Below are 17,080 nucleotides of genomic sequence, written 5' to 3' on the forward strand. Positions count from 1 at the left end.
GGAACATCTCCTTCAGAAATCTACCTCTGATCTGCCTTCATTGTATCACTGCCCCCCCACCGCCTACCCCCCACTCCCCACCCCACCCCCCACACACAGTCTTCCAGCCCTGACCTATGGATGTTGCCATTTCCCCTTAAGGGATAGGTCTCTCAAGGCGGGGCGTCTCCTCCCATATGCTAGTGCTAGTGGCCTGCACCCGCTGCTGGCACCCAGGGTATCGTCTGTGGCTTCACCTGGGGTGAGAACCCAGGACCTTCTGTGTGTAAAGCAGATGTGCTAACCACTACACTGTGGAGCCACCTCCATTGTTTTATTCTTAATTCATTTTATTTTCAGGCTGCAGTTTCTACTGGGAAGAGTTCTGAGTGTCAGGAAAAGCATATGGGTTCTGTGTGCGACTTTGGGCTCTTTGGGTGTTCTCAGCAGTATGATTCTACCTACAAGGCTGACAAAATTGGAAATAATGTACACAACATGCTAGCACAGTAGACACTGGTTTATTGCTCTCTCTTATTCTAAAACTTTTTTCAAATCCCTAATTCTAATATGCAAAATGGAGGGGTAATACAATGCTTCACAGCTGAGCCCACAAACACCCATTTAACTAGCATTTTACAAAGCACTTCATATACACTCACTTGGACTTCAAAACTCTGGTATTAAACAATTTAGAGAATGAACTTGCTCAGTTACCAAATAGGTGAATAGAGGACTGAGATTAACCCCAGATGTGGGCCCAAGTGCTCTATTATATCATACTGACCATCTATCTCTTCACTCTGGGGAAATACTTTGCTGAACTGCTAAAGGAAATTGAGATGCATCATCTGGCTCCAAGTATGAAAACACCTCAATCTCCTCCTTTGTTAGTGTCAATAAGCTTTTTTTTTTTTTTTTTTTTTTTTTTGGTCCTAAGGTATAGAGTTGACTCTTGCTAGTATATACTTTTGATGCATGACAAAATCCCTCCTGACCACAGGACAAAAGGTCAATGCACCTAAGTTATTCCCTGTGCCCGTCTCTGTGGAACCATGGTTCCACCCAGGAAGAGGCCAGGCCAGTCAGACTCTTACATTTTATTGATTTCAGTGACTCATTTTCCTTTGATTCACTAATTTAACAATATTTGGGTACACGCTATATACCATCATGCCTTAGACATAAGGGGAATTAACACTACGAGCCTCCAGGAAAACGGGCAAAGGAGCCCAATGATGAACCCAGCAGGGAATATTCAGGGGACCTGATGAATAAATTGTCTGTGTTCATTCAGGTGCTCAGGGTAAGGTAGTCTTAGACCCTTTCAGGAACTGAATATTAGGTACAGAGTGGGGCACTCTAAGAAAACAGCTGAAGGCAGGAGGCAGGAACTGAATAATTCATTCAACCTCACCTCTCACCTCACAGTAATATGGGTCTCTGAAATGTGGAGGGGAAAAAAACAGGTAATAGAACCTATGAACCATGGTACATTTGAAAGTCAGAAAACTGCAGGAGCATAATGTAAACTTGGCAGTCGACTTCTAAGAAGTTATGAAATTTTCAGTTTTGCTTCATTAAAAAAAAAATTACGCACTTTAAATTGAGTCCATCTCCTTAAGATGAATGCAGTTAGCATGAGTCTTTTAAGATAAGGAAATTACAATGCCTTATGTTGAAGAAAAACTTTTGCAGGGGAACTGCCAGCATTAATAAAATGGTTTTCATCTCTGACCAAGTAATTAGATATTCTAGGGGAACAGTGACAAGTAGTGCTGGCCTGGCCACAGGGAACACATTTTACTTATTTTTTTTAATCTCCCTGCTCCCACTTCCACCCCTGACCTACGGATGTTGCCCATCTCCCCCTTAAGCCCCCTTAAGACCTGGATCTCTGAAGGCAAGGCGTCTCTTCCCACGTGCTCTTGGCACACACTCAGGGCCTGGCACACCAGGAGTATGGACCATGGCTCCACTGGGGCTTGAACCCAGGACCTTCTGCATGTAAAGCAGACATGCTAACCACTACTCTATGGAACCACCCCCCATTTTACTTATTTTAAACAATTTCCTGGTACTACTCAGTTTGTTGAACATTGACTCCAAAGGCCTGTAGTATCTGAAACCTTTTTAGTGAGCAGCATATTTGCTAGTGAGCTCCTCTTTACATGACTATTTCTCTACATAAGTTCCTCAGGGAGTTCTACCAGATGCTCTGGGTAGATGCTATAGACTATAAACTAGATAAACTTAAAGACATAATGATTGTGTTCTTCTGCAAAATGCATATGTTCAGCATGCACATACCATATTTAATTATGACCTTATATTTATCAGACATCATTTTGGAAGAAAATCACTTTATTCTAATTGATTCACAAACATCACAAAACGTGGTTTAAGGAGCCCACACAAACATCTGCCCAACCCCAAACTCAATACCATCTTAATGAACTATATAGTACGAACACTCTCTTCCACTGCAATTCTGAGGTAAGGAAGCTATTAATATTAGAGAGGTTTAACTGGTGGTTTTATACTTCATACTTTCACTATCAATTATATTTTTATACTAAATTAACTTGGTCGTGAGAGATGATTTTCCATGTCTTCGGTTTGAACTTCTTGATTAGGCTAATCCTGCAAACAAAAAAGGTACTTTAATAGAGCACTTCCTGTATAATCTTAACAAGAGAGAAAACTTACCAGCTATGAAAAGAGGGGAAAAAGGCCCAGGGTTATTAGTTTTTTTTTTTTTTATAAATTATTGAAGGCATCCTGTGACCAACAAAACTTCAGCTCTGAACTTGCCGCAACTGAGAAAAGGCAGGGCACATGTGCTTCGAGGGACAGAGTCCTGAAGCAGAAACACAGTCACTTTGGTACTAGATGTAGCTTCATCAAAGAATTCTGAAACTCAGACTTCCCTTTCACAGTTCAACCACCTGAAAGGATTAACTTCTCCCCTATGTCCTACCAAAATGAAGGTGGGAAAATGAAAATAAGCATTTTAATAGATTGTGAATTCTTAGGTTGACAGAAATTATGTTAAAAACAAGTTAACATTCCAGAGCACCAAAATCTTGTCTCTCCCAAATGAGGCACATAGAATACCAATAACATATGGGAATCTACATGAATTCCTGGACTTTGGTGAAAATAGAATTTTGTATTCATAACTTTAAAAGTCTAGATCACTAACATGCAGTTAACCACACAAAGATCTGGCACACTAATCTGTACTTGTTTAAGGAAGAATTAGATTCGGAACTGGTAAAAGATTAAGATACCTCTGGACCAGTTCCTTGTTAGAAGTTCGATTATTTTTAGAGTAATTTTAACAAAATCTCCTCTAACTTTTCAGTTTAATTTATTAAATACAGATTCCCTAAGTTCTATAGGGTCCAGGAGCATCATTAAATGAATCAACAACATGCGAATTCAATCATGGATTGACATATCACCTACCATTTGCAAATCTGCATTGTTTCAGCACCTCGCTGAAACCCTCACAAAGCTTAAGGTCACCCTGGTTCTGGGCACACTCCAAAAACTGTTTCATCTCATAGTGGCATGGGCCAAACTGCTGCTGCTGCTGGTATGCCGGCTGGGTTCCCTGTGGCTCCTGCAAAGACATAACATAATGTTCAGGACCGTTTAGAAAGGAAATGAGATTTATACTTGTCCATTGTCTTTGAGGTTAACTGAGGAACTAAACCCTGATGCAAATTAAAGTTTCAATAATATAGAAAGTGAAAATTTTTCAAGGTAGAAAATAAGCTTAAAAAAAATTCCAGTTGTAATCAGAAAGATTCAAGAATAAAGATGCAAATTAAGTGAAATGGTTATCTGGACATTTATAGACCAGTGGTTCAGTGAAATTTCATGGAAGATAAAATGGGATTATTATAGAAAAATACATGGATGAGAGTTTCAAGTACACCAGAAATACAACAGAATACACACCCACACTCATTAAAGGAGAAAATTCACACACCTCAGAAAGAGGGGCAGTGGCAAATATTAGGTAAGAGATCAGAGAGCAAAAAGCTATTAAAGAGATTTTTTGAATATTTAACTAAGGTTGAGACTGAATTAGTTAAGGGAAATCAAGAAAAAATATTTAAAATAAGGGGGAAATGGCTGTTTTATAGTGAATCAGCTACTATATGAGCTACTATAATTCTACAACTTGAGAAGATATATAATTTGTATAGTACTTGCTGACGCATGTCTAAAGCACTAACTCAATTGCTAAATGTGACTTTTAACAATCAAAAACATTTTCTGTCAACAACATTGTGGATTCTAAAATTACAGACAGTTCTTACATATATAAGGCACTTACAAATATTAGGTTTTCTCATAAAATACTCCACTAAAGGGAAACCCTGCCCCAAATCTTACCTGGTAAGTGATATCAGGCCTTGAGGGCTCATTGTTACTTCCACTGAAACCCCCAGTGATGGCATGACCTAGCGTGTGGCCAACAGCAGAGCCCACAGCTACACCAGCTGCAGTAGTTGCCATCTGGGCCATCAGACCTGGCTGCCGGGGTACAGCAGCAGGTGAGCCAACAGCAGATGGTGGAGCTGCTGCTGGCAGCTGAGTTGTTGGCGCTGGTCTGGGCGCAGCTCTCATCTGAGGTGCCCGGCTGTAAAAGAAAAGAACAAAGAATATGAAGTTCCCACTTCCAATCAGGTTTGGAAATTGTCAACTTAAAAAAAACCCCGTATAAAAAAAATAATATACGGGATTTTCATTTTAAATCATTAAACACAAATACTATATACATACAAGAAAACTTTACAAAACACAATTCCCTGAGCTATTTTATTTTAACCTTTTGTTAAGGTTGTAATCACCAAGTATAAACTATTTTCCTGCTTTTTAAAAAATCATTTCCATGTATTCACATAGCCCACAGTATCTTTAAAGAAGTTATTTCAGTACTTTTCCAAAATTATAAAATATTAAGAGTTTAAAATATCCTTACAGAATTCATCACATGGTATTAAGTGTGAAGGAAAAAATATTGGGAAAGAGAGTGAATGTTGTGGGATATCACAATTTTAGGATAGTCAAAGGAAGTCTCCCTGAGCTAGTAACATCTTAAATGAAGACTTGCAGATAGTCATCTGGGGAAATAATCTAGTTCAATTCCTTCATTTTACAGATTAGAACACTGAAGCCCAGTAACTAGAAGTAACTTGTCCGAACTATTATACCAAAATTAATTTCAAATATTTCCTATCTGTAGGAAATTTGGATGCTTTCAACACTTTCACTAATATGTCTTGTGCTGCTTTAAAAATTTTCACATACATTATGCTCCCTCTGCCCATTTTTTAGATTTGTTTCCTTGGGTGTTCTTCCCTCAAATAAAGCCAGGTCAAGAGTTTATGACTTCACTTCCTATTAGATGGCATCTAGCATAACATTATAAAAATATGGTTTCACATTCTTTGAGTATAAGTTTCTTTCAATAAGTGAACCCCTTCCTTATACACCTAGCACACTGAACATAATCCACTCAGAGAAGCCATGTGGTCCATGCTAAATGTCCTCAATTGGTAGTCTTCGGAAAACCAGGGTCTGAGATCTGGCTTTCCTACTTAGTGGAGGTATGACCTTGGAAAAGTCACTTATCCTGAGTCTCCAGTTTCCTTATTTCTGTAAATTAGGAATAACATTAATCTTTAGAGTTATCATGAAGTGTAATTGGCACATAAAAAATATTTTATGAACGAGAAAACGTCATGTACACGTGAAGGCCTTAGTGACTGAGTCCCATACTAGGCCGAGCCCATGGAAGGCTCATTGCTCATGATAGGTGCTCAGATTCACTGAATTGAAATTCGGTCATTTCCCCGATTATATTACCTTTCTTCTACATTTTTTCTTTGCTACTTATGATATTTCAACCGGTTTACACTTACAAATGTCCATTTCTTTTTACAACTTGCCTGTTTTAAATTAAAACGAGCTATGAGCTATTTTAAGAAATAATTTATGGCCATTCGAAATTAGAAAGTTTGCCACTAAAGGAAATCTAACGAAAGCCTATTTACAACCATCTTGTGACAGGCGGGGACGGGTAGGCGCCATATCCGCCTTCGGATGACCTAGTCCGCGGCCTACGCCTGCCTCCGCCTCGCCGTGCCTCGATCTAGCGCGGCCTTCTCCGACTAACAGCGCCGGTAGGGCCCCAAACCTTGTAGTGGCCTCACCTGGACGGCGGGGCCATGCGGGAGGTGCGGCTTCGGCTTCCACGCGGCATCGCAACTGCACAGCGGCTCTGCGTCTACAAGCGTTAGACTCGAAGAAGACCCCGGCGACTTCTGCTGAGCTAGAGAGAGGAAGACAGGAGGCGGGGCTGGCCTCAGCGCGCGACCAATCAGCACACAGTCAGGGGCCTTCCGTTCGCCAACGTCTCCTCCGGCCCTGAAGGTCACTGGAATAGCAAGGCGTCATGGTAGTGTATCGTTGTGCGCAGTTGGCGTCAGGAGCTGGGCGCTGCGGCTGTTCAGAAAACCGGAAGTGCCTGTGATTGTCAGGCAAACCTTGTCGTCTGAGAAGGCATGAGTCAGAAACGCTAGCAGTTTGCTTCCTTCAAAGATTTGTATTAACATGGTAGGTCAAATACAACCTTGATATTCAAATCTCTGACGTGACTACCACTGGACTTTGGTCGAGTTAGTTAACCTTGCTCAACATTAAGTTATTTGGATAAATATTTTTTTGAGGCAGTGTGGGCGCTTGATATGAACTGATGAAAATTGTGAACTTGAGGCAGGAATTAAAAGAACTAAGTTGGTTCTGTGTTTCTCTAGTCTGAATCCAGTCAATAAGTTAAATTCAGACAGTAATAGTGCCTTACATTGTTATTGTACACATTCATCCCCCATTTCATGTATATTACTGAAATTGTGCCTATAATTGGGACAGTATTAATTCACTGACTCTTAAAAATGTTCTGAATGATCTAGTTAGGTTCCAGAGATAAAGCACCAAATAAGACTACACCTTCCTGTAGTTTAAATTCAGAGGTGACACAACACACATATATAAGTCAGGTGCTGGCGAAATGAAGCAACAGCAGAGTAAGAGAGATTCCAGTTAGGTTAAAGAGTACAACACTTTGAACAGGCAGTGTACAACACTTTGAACAGTCCTTGAGGGGAAGCAATCCATGTGTTTATCAATGGTTAAGAAACAGTTCTAGGCAGAAAGAACATCAATTGCTATGGTCTCCCATCCGTGCATTAGCAATAGGTATAAAATGCATTTATTTCTTTAAAAATTTTTATAATTTTCTATCTTTTTGTAAAATTTATTTTTATAGCGACATTGGTTAACGAAATCCAGTAACTTTTAGCTAAATTAGATTTTAGTTAGATTTCTATCACCACATATTTGACCCCCTTTACCCTATCTACCTCCCCTTTACTCCTCTACCCCTTACCCTCTGGTAACCACTAGTCTATTGTCCATGTCCACGAGTCTCTGTTTGTTCTGTTCATTTGTTGCTTTCAGGTTTATATTCCACATACATGTGATATCATGTGATTTCCAACTTTTTTTGTCTGGCTTATTTCACTTAGCATGATTATCTCAAGGTTCATCCATGTTGTTGCAAATGGCAGTATTTCCAGTATTTCATCTCTCCTTGTAGCTGAGTAATATTCCATTATATATACGTACCACAGCTTCTTTAGCCAGTCATCTATCATAGACATGGTTGCTTCCATGTCCTGGCCACCGTAAATACTGCTGCAATGAACATCAGTGTGAAAATATCTTTTTGGACATGGGTTTTCAAGTCTTCAGGGTAAATACCCAGTAGAGAGATTGCTGGATCATGTGGTAGATCAATTCTTAGCTTTCTGATGAACCTCCATACTGTTTTCCATACTGGCTGTACCAATTTGCAGTCCCACCAGCAGTATATTTCTCTGCATCCTCTCCAACATTTGCTATGACTTCTCCAGTCGATTATAGCTATTCTAACAGGCATCAGATGGTATCTCATTGTGGTTTTGATTTGCATTTCCCTAATAGCGATGTTGAGCATCTTTTCATATGTTTGTTGGCCATTTGTATCTCCTCTAGGGAGAAGTGTCAGTTCAAGTCCTCTGCCCATTTTTTGATTGGATCATTTATTTCTTTGATTGGATCATTTGTTTTATTGAGTCATGTGAGTTCTTTGTATATTTTGAATATATATTGGATGCATTGCTTGCAAATATATTTTCCCATTCGGATGGTTGTCTCTTTCTTTACCTTGTTGATGGCTTCTTTTGCTGAGCAGTCCCATTCGTTTATTTTTGCTTTTACTTCCCTTGCCATTGAGATCAAATTCATAAAATCCTCTTTAAGTCCAAGGTCTATGAGTATAGTTCCTATGTTTTCTTCTATGCATTATATTATTTCAGGTTTTATATTCAGGTCCTTAATCCATTTTGAGTTAATTTTGGTGTGTGATTATTGTCACTATATAGTGTAATTTCAAGTTAGGCAGAGTGATGCCTCCAGCCTCATTCTTTTTTCTCAGGATAACTTTGGCAATTTGGGGTCTTTTGTGCTTCCATACAAAGCTGATGATTTTTCGTTCTATTTCTTTAAAAATTGTTGATGAGATTTTGATGAGGATTGCATTAAATCTGTAAACGCTTTAGGTAATATGTCATTTTAACTATGTTTATTCTTCTAAGAACACAGAATAACTTTCTATTTCTTTGTAACTTCTTCAATTTATTTTAATAGGGTCCTGTACTTTTATTATATAGGTCCCTCACATGTTTCATTAATTTATTCCTAGGTATTTTATTCCTTCCGTTGCAATTGCAAAAGGAATTTTTTTTCCACTTCTTTTTCTGACACTTCATTATTAGAGTGTAGGAATGCTATAGATTTTTGAACTTTGATTTTGTAGCCAGAAACTTTACTGTATTTGCTTATTGTTACTAGTAGTGTTCTTGTGGAGTCTTTAGGGTTTTCTGTATAGAGAATCATATCATCTGCAAATAGCGACAGACTTCTTCATTTCCTATTTGGATGCCTTTTATAACTTTCTCTTGCCTGATTACACTCGCTAGGACCTCCAATGTTATATTGAATAGCAGTGGCGATAGTGGAGAGTCTTGCTTTATTCCTGATCTTAGAGGGAAGGATTTTAGTTTTTCACCATTAAGTACAATGTTGGCAGAGGGTTTGTCATAGATGACCTTATTTATGTTAAGGTACTTTCCTTCTATTACCGATTTTGTTAAGTGTTTTTGATCATAAATGGATGCTGTATCTTGTCGAAGACTTTTTCTGCATCTATTGATATGATCATATGATTCTTATTTTTAAATTTCTTTATGTGCTGTATCACATTGATTGATTTGAGTATGTCGAACCATCCCTGTGCCTCTGGGATTAAGCCCATTTGATTGTGGTGTATAATCTTTTTAATATGTTGCTGTATTAGTTCGCTAGTATCTTATTTAGGATTTTTGCATCTGTGTTCATGAAAGATATTGGTCTGTAGTTTTTTTGGTGTTGTCTTTACCAGGTTTTGGTATCAGAGAAATATTGGCCTCATCAAATGAATTGGGAAGTATCGCCCCCTCTTCAATTTATTGGAAGAGTTTGAGGAGAATAGGTATTCAACCTTCTTTGAATGTCTGGTAGAATTGACTGGTGAAGCCATCTGGTCCTGGACTTTTACTTTTTGGTAGGTATTTGATGACTGTTTCAATTTCCATACTGCTGATTGGTCTATTTAGATTTTCTAGTTCTTCTTGACTCAGTCTAGGAAGACTGTATTTTTTCTAAGTACTGGTCCATTTTTCTAGGGTATTAAATTTGTTATTATATACTTTTTCATAGTATTATTGCATGATCCTTTGTATTTCTGTGATGTCAGTCGTAATTTCCCTTCTTCCATCCCTGATTTTGTTTGTGTCCTTTCTCTTTTTTCTTTAGTGAGTCTAGCCAGGAGTTTGTCGATTTTATTAACCTTCTCAAAGAACCAGCCCTTTTTGCAGTTATTTTTTCTATTTTTTTTAATTTCATTTATTTCTGCTCTGATTTTGATTATTTCTTTCCTTCTGCTGACTTTAGGCTTCATTTATTCTTCCTTTTCTAGTTTTTTACGATGAAGATTTAGGTTGGGCTCATTCTTGGTTTTGGAGGTTGGCCTATAATGATATGAACTTTCCTCTTATGACCACTTTTGCCATGTCCCAAAAGTTTTGATATGTTGTACTGTCATCATCACTCGTTTCTATGTATCTCTTTATCTCTTAATTTCTTCTCTGACCCAGTTATTCTTCAGTAGCATGTTGTTTAATCTCCATGTATTTGTGGTTCTTCCTGCTTCCTTTTTATAGTTGGCCTCTAGTTTCAAAGCATTATGATCAGAAAATGTGGTTGGTATGATTTCAAACTTCTTATATTTGTTGAGGTTGTCTCTGTGTCCCAGTATGGTCAATTCTTGAGAATATTCCATGTGCACTAGAGAAGAATGTATAAGCAGCTGTTTGGGGATGAAGGGCTCTGTAAATGTCAATTATGTCCAGTTAGTCTAATGTGTCATTTAAGGATGTTATTTCTTTATTGATTTTCTGCTTGGATGATCTGTCCATATCCAACAGTGGGGTATTTAGGTCCCCTACCATAATTGTTTTTTGCCCTGTTTCTTTTTGTTTTACATTATATACTTCTGTTCTGATCTTGGTATGAGGTTAGCATTACGAATATATAAAGATTAGTTATATATGTAAACATGTATATATAAATGAAAGGGGTCAGCTACCTAAAACGAAGTGACAAAAAATATATATAATTAGGAGTAAGGTGACTGTCAGGCTGATAGAGGCAGAGGAGTGCAACCCTTACAAAGAACAGAGCATTATAAGCTTAAATAATAAGAGAATTGCTATAGCATGATAGTAATGAACATTCAGCATACATAGGGACAAAGTGAGACAATGATGACTGAAAAGAGGTGGCATTTAAGCCTCTTGAATCCCTCCTTTATATAAAGTCTTAATAATGCCTTTTTTTTTTCCTTATAGATGTTTAATCACACTTGCTTCCCTCAGTCTCAGTCCCTGTCAGTGTTAGCGACAGTTTTGGTAGCATTGTTCAGATTCCTCTGGGGCTCTGCAGTGTTAGGTCTCAGAAGGTATGAGAGGAGGGGGTTGATGGCTGCAGCTCAGCCTGTTTTGCAACCACAGCAGTAAAATTCAGCTGTTGTTTCCCTGCCATCCTGCTTTTCCGTTTTCTGCCCTGATGACTGGGCCCTGCCTTCAGCTGCGTGGAACTCACAACTCTCTGAGGCAGGGCTGTTCAGGGAACTCGCTGCACCTTCTCCTCTCTCCTTCCTCCTACAGGGAGCTCTGGAAGCTGCAAGCGGCAGCTTCATTTCTCCAGTCCACCGCTCGACACTCGGGGTTCTGATTTGCGCAGATCCCATGCTCCTAGGTGTTTTGGGTGTTCTTTTGTCGTTGTTGAGTTTTATATGTTCAGCTTGTTGTTTTAAGGTGTGAGATCTGGGGGTGTCTCTCACTCTACCTTGTTTCTCCAAACCTCCAACTCTGCTATTCTTAATTAGACAGTTATAGTGCAGTTTCCAGGAATGAAGCAATAGGGAAATGAACAATCTTTTGATCTGAATCCAGATGTCACTCACATTCTTGCTAGTTCTAGTTTTCCTGTTTCCCTAGAGGGAAGACGAGGAGGTGGTGCCGGTCTCGGTCCCCACTGCTCTCTCCAGGTGGACCATGCAAGGCACACACACGTCCTCTTACTGCCACTGTTCTTGGAGGGGCAGCCCCTTTGGGGCACTGAGCCCCCCCGCCTTCAACTGAGGACCACCTGAGGGGGCTTTCCCAGCTGCAGCCTCAAGTTGCTGCTGTTAAGTCCTGCAGCTACTGCTGCCGCAGGAGGAGGATTTGTGAAATGCATTTAACAGTAACATTTTAGAGTCTCTGCAGTAGGGGATAAGTTGACTAGTGGCATTTCATTGGAGGCTTCATGGAAACGTCCTTTGGGATGGGATGGGATTTACGAAGGACAGACCATAGAAGTGGAACCTCCATTTTTGCTTTGAACTCCATCAGAGATTTCCCCCTTCCACTAGAAGTAGCAGATTTTAATACACGCTTTCCACGAACAGGAGAAGTTGTGGAACCGAGGGGTAAATAATGTAAAAATTTTGGGGAAAAGGTTTTATTTTCACAGTACGTCTTAAAGAAATGAAAGCTTTATAAATGATAAAGACTTTGTACTTGCCTTTGAGTAATTCTTAAGCAGAGACAGAGAAAAGGAACTTTATGAAGGACACCCATTCACATGAGCTTAGAGAGAGAAACCTGGACAATCAAAACCGATGGGCATCCAGACCAGAACAGAGCCCATTTTAATCTTACTTGGCATTAATTCCTAAATTGAAGAGAATATTATGTTTGTACAAGGTTATTTTGTGATAGTAAAAGATTGGAAACAACTTAAATTCCTGTCAGTAGAATGTTTAAAAAAAAATTATGGCACATTCACACAATATGTGCCTGTAAAAAAAAAATAAAGAAGCTTCTTTATGTATGGATATGATTTCCAAGATAAACTGTCAGGGGAAAAAAGTGGGGAGGGGGGCAGAACTGAGTATAGTGTACTATTAATTGTGTAAAATAGAAAAGACCATATTGCATATCCATAAAATATCTGCAGCTGGTAACATGGCTTGCCTTCAAAGCAGTAAGACTGGGTGGCTGTGGCACAGGGGTAGGACTTTTACTGATAACATTTCTATCTTTTGGATTTTGAAACAATATATTCTCAGTATTCAAATAAACAAATTAAGAACATGTGAAAATTAAAACTAGTAACAAAAAAAAAAAGCGGGAATTGAAAAATACCAGAATTCTGCTACACATTTGTATTTTGCCAGAGAGATGTACTTAAGTTCACTCTTTAGCAAAATTTATGTAACAATTCATTCCATAGTGATTTCGGTCATTCTCAATAAATTCACATGCAGTGACCAAAATTTGAACAAAAAACTCTTACAGGCATTATTTCAGATATTTGACATGGACATTTGGCTAAATGAACTCTTGATGACTGCAGTAAAAATTCTAATCAAATTAGGCAGTAGAAAATACGTTTTAAAATTGTGCAAATCCTGTTCCAGAAATTCCACGTTTAGGAATTTAAGAAACAGCCATGTATGTGGAAAGAAATTAGCTATAAGAAAAGAAAAAAACCTGTAAATAACTTGTGTCCTACAATATAAATTAAATGATACATACATAAAGATGCTATGAGCCATTTCAAATGTTATGAAAGAATATTTGACATGAAAGTTATCTTTACAATAAATGAAAGAGCAGTTTACAAAATAGTATATAGTATGTTTATGTTTTGAGAAAATTTATGTATTTTAAAGCCTGGCATTATATTATATACACTCAAGGAGTGATGTTATCCATTGGGTAGCCATTTCTTCTTTTTTGCTTGTCCATATTTCCCAATTTTTCTATAATGAAAATACTTATAATTAAACATACCATGGTGGTCTAAAATGTATCTACAAATTGACACACCTTTCAAAAGGAGGAGCCTGATTTCTCTCCTCTTGAGTGTGGGCTAGATTTAATGACTCATTTTGAATGGACAGAAAAAAGCAGAAGTGATGGTGTGCAACTTCGAGATTAGGTCACAAAAAGTACTTTGGCTTCCTCCTTGCTCACTCTTTCACATCACTCACTCTGGGAAGGCAGCTGTCACCTCATGAGGACACTCAAGCAACCTAATGTAGAGTCTCATGTGGTAAGGAAGTGAGGTCTTCTGCCAGCAGCCATGTGAGTAAGCCTTCTTGGAAGCAGCCTTCCAATGACTAGTCTCAGCCAACAGCATGATTGCAACCTTATGAGACCCTGAGCTAGAACCACCCAGTAAAATCACTTCCAATTCTTAACCTACATAAACTGAGATAAGTGGTGTTGTAAACCACTAGGTTTTGGAGTTATTACATAGCAATAAATAACTAATGCACAATTTCTACAGTTACTATATTTCAATTATAAAAGTTCTAGTAACTGAAATGAGCAAAATCTAGTTAGAACACATTGTAGTGTGTTACTTTAATATGGCTTTTGTCTGACTAAGTATGCTGTACTTTACAAGAGGAATTGCATGGGAACTGATGTTTGAGAAATTAAGATTCTTACATTCTAAATGTAGGTTTTTTTGGTTTTCTTTTTTTGATACCTCATACATACTTATATACAGTTCCTTGTACGTATCAGACAAAAAATAATGAATTTTTTAAATTGTTCCCCTAAAAACACAAAATACTGTATGAACAATTAAAGTATTTATATGAAGTTCTATAAGGTTTCAAAGGAATGGACATTCAATGTGGATGAGGGTTTCGGGAAGAAAGTGGCACTTAAGTGGAATTAGTTTCAGGATTCAAATTGTAAAGGGAGAAAAGGACATGCTAAATAGGACAGCACGGATTTAAATGAAGCAGAATTGTGGTGAGTTTAGAGGACAGAAAACCTATGTCAAGAACCATAGTGTTAAAAACAAAAACAAAAACAAAAAAACCACAGTGTGTTTGGAGTTGTGGGTCAAAATTTCAGAAAATCCGAAAGATTTCCAGTACAATATCAGGAACCAGGGCTTTTTATCCTATAAGGTTTGTCAGTGAGGATTTTATATGATTAAAATGGTCTTCAGTTAGACTAATCTAGATATGGTGTCTGAGACATAGCAAAGGGATACTAGGGGTAAAGAAAAAAGTCCTGAAAGCTAAGACAGTGGCAGTGGAAATATCATTAACTCTCTGAGTGCCTATTATATACCAGACAGCAGGAGCTTTACATGCATTTCATTTATGCCTCATGAGAACTCTTGAAATAGGTACCATATTATCCCCATTTTCTAAGTAAGAAAAGAGATGCTTAGAGAGTTAAAGCAGCTTGTCCAAGTCAGTACAGCTGTTTGACTTCCAAGCCAGGACTCCTACCATACCACACTGCCTGGATGTTGGAGATATTTTTTAAAAATTAATGAAGTGAAATAATTTAAGACACCTTGACTAAAGGAGGGTAAACTTTTAAAAAGTTATCATTTATTGAGCACCTATTATATGCCAAACCCTTAACTGTGTCATGTTTTATATATTTTATCTATAACCATAGTTTGGCGAAGTAATCCAATATCATTCCCATTTTACAAATGAGAAGCCTGAGCTTGCTGGAACTTGAAAACAGTTACCACACAGAATTTTGTTTTCTGCCAGAGTGATGCACAGTCATAGCTAGGATTACAATTCAGGGTGCTCCTTACAGTACACCATCCTTCTCTCCTAACCAAGGACTCAACAGTGGGCACAGGCCTGACAGAAGGCATTCTAGGGAAAGCTATCCTGCCATATTCTGTATAATTTTTAAACTACAACTTAACTCTTGTCCTTGGACCTGGGGTTTGTGGATGGTTGTGCATCACGGAACATTGTCTACAGTTGAGGGAAACCGCAATACTGGAGTGAATGCTTTTTAGTAGGTTATGCTGGTCTTCTTTCTAACCAGGTGTGTGGCCTCTGGAAAGTTATGTGAACTCTGAGTCTCAAGAATCTCCTTTATAAAATGGATGTTAACAGCCTCCACCTCAAAGGATTGTTGTGTAATCAACAGTGCAGAGAACACAGCAGCTAGGTTCAACACACTATTACAATTTAAAATACTCTTATTCTGGCAAACAAATATTAAAACTGCATAGTAGTATCTGACACCTGAGTTAAAATCTTGTATAAACGCCTACCTTTGTTCTCCCCTCATTCATTTTTGTGATCTCTTCTTTACACAGAACTCAAATATTTGTGGACTAGAAACGAGATACCATGATAACTAAAAAAAAAAAAAAAAAAAAAAAACCCAGAAGTTAAAATGCCATTCTTGCTGCTCTTTTAATTAAAAATCCTAAAAAGGCATACCCACTTGGATGTTACTTAATTAACAATCAGTAAGGAAAAGATACTAAAACAGGAAACTTAAGCAATGTCGAAAAGAAATTGTTGACCAACATGGATTCTCTCCCCCTTAGGACCACAGTTAAGCTGGAGTCAGAGAAAATACTTTTGTCAGGTCCTTCAGGTATCCTGTAGAAAATTAGACAAAAACAAAAATCAATTATTTTCTTTAGTCCGACATAAGCACTGGAAGTAAATCCCTCACTTGTATTTTTAAAAAAGATGTTTCCTAGCCCTTCTACCCAATTACAAAATTCCAAAAGGTAGAGTTTTCCACCATTCCAACTGCAGTTAGGAGAAAAGCTGACGGCTAAGGGGGTCCAGCTATGACTCGCTAACGTGTGACCGCCTCAGAAGGGGACGACTGTGTCCCGGTCGAGTTGCAGGGAGGCGACGCGAGCGGTGGCCGGGGTAGCCCGCCGAACTCAGGGCGCTTCCCTGGGCCCTGACTAGCTGCCGCCCGTACGCACCGGCGCTCAGGCGAGGCGAGTGCGCGGCGGGGGCTGCAGCTGGCGCTGGCGACGTTTACGCTGGCCGTTGAGGAGCTTCTGCGTGATCTTGCGCTCGTGGCCACCAGGCACCGGCCAGTTGGTGCGCAGTTCCCGCTCGCGCCGCGATCGACCCTTGCTGTGCCCGGCACCGCAGGCCGGGAAATCGCGCAGGTAGTAGTAATCCAGGCAATCGTAAAGCTCCTCCTCAGAGTTCACCCGAGGCCAGGCCTCAGGTAGCGGCGGCTGGGTCTGAGCCCGCGCGCTGGGAGCAGCCCGATCCATGACGCCTGGCTGCCTGGCTGCCTGGCCGCCTGCTTGCCCGCCCCCGGGCGGGCGCGGGCGCGGGCGCGCGCTTCCTGGATGGTCTCGCCTCGCGCTGCGATTGGCTCCGCCAGAGGGGCGGGCCTAGTCCTGATGTCACAAAGCGGGAGTCCTAGCGTGAGCGCTCTGAGCTCCAGATCCCGGCTAGGAGCTCCTTTCTTCGGCCAGTACCTCTGTACACCGGGCTTAGAGGAGCAATTGGCAAAATCCAGCCGAGCACTTTGTTTATGTCCATCGAAAATGAGAAACTATCCAA

General features: G+C 39.4%; 2 protein-coding genes across 2 annotated transcripts; both read right to left on the minus strand.

Annotated features, from left to right (window-relative positions):
* Positions 1-2,325: 2,325 nt before the first annotated feature.
* CHCHD2 (coiled-coil-helix-coiled-coil-helix domain containing 2) lies at positions 2,326-6,368 on the minus strand. Its single transcript, XM_016138548.2, has 4 exons — positions 6,213-6,368; positions 4,390-4,636; positions 3,451-3,607; positions 2,326-2,622 (listed from the first exon to the last, which is right to left on the minus strand). Exons 1-4 carry the CDS (start codon positions 6,260-6,262, stop codon positions 2,612-2,614), a joined length of 465 nt encoding a protein of 154 aa, XP_015994034.2. The 5' UTR covers positions 6,263-6,368; the 3' UTR covers positions 2,326-2,611.
* An 8,563-nt stretch (positions 6,369-14,931) lies between these two features.
* NUPR2 (nuclear protein 2, transcriptional regulator) lies at positions 14,932-16,819 on the minus strand. The gene is made up of 2 exons (XM_016138549.2): positions 16,483-16,819; positions 14,932-16,141 (listed from the first exon to the last, which is right to left on the minus strand). The coding sequence occupies exon 1, from the start codon at positions 16,783-16,785 to the stop codon at positions 16,489-16,491; it is 297 nt and encodes a 98-aa protein (XP_015994035.2). The 5' UTR covers positions 16,786-16,819; the 3' UTR covers positions 14,932-16,141; positions 16,483-16,488.
* Between the last annotated feature and the right edge of the window lie 261 nt (positions 16,820-17,080).

The sequence above is a fragment of the Rousettus aegyptiacus genome, unplaced genomic scaffold (genome assembly GCF_014176215.1).
Source record: "Rousettus aegyptiacus isolate mRouAeg1 unplaced genomic scaffold, mRouAeg1.p scaffold_m13_p_8, whole genome shotgun sequence".
NCBI classification, from domain to species: Eukaryota; Metazoa; Chordata; class Mammalia; order Chiroptera; family Pteropodidae; genus Rousettus; species Rousettus aegyptiacus.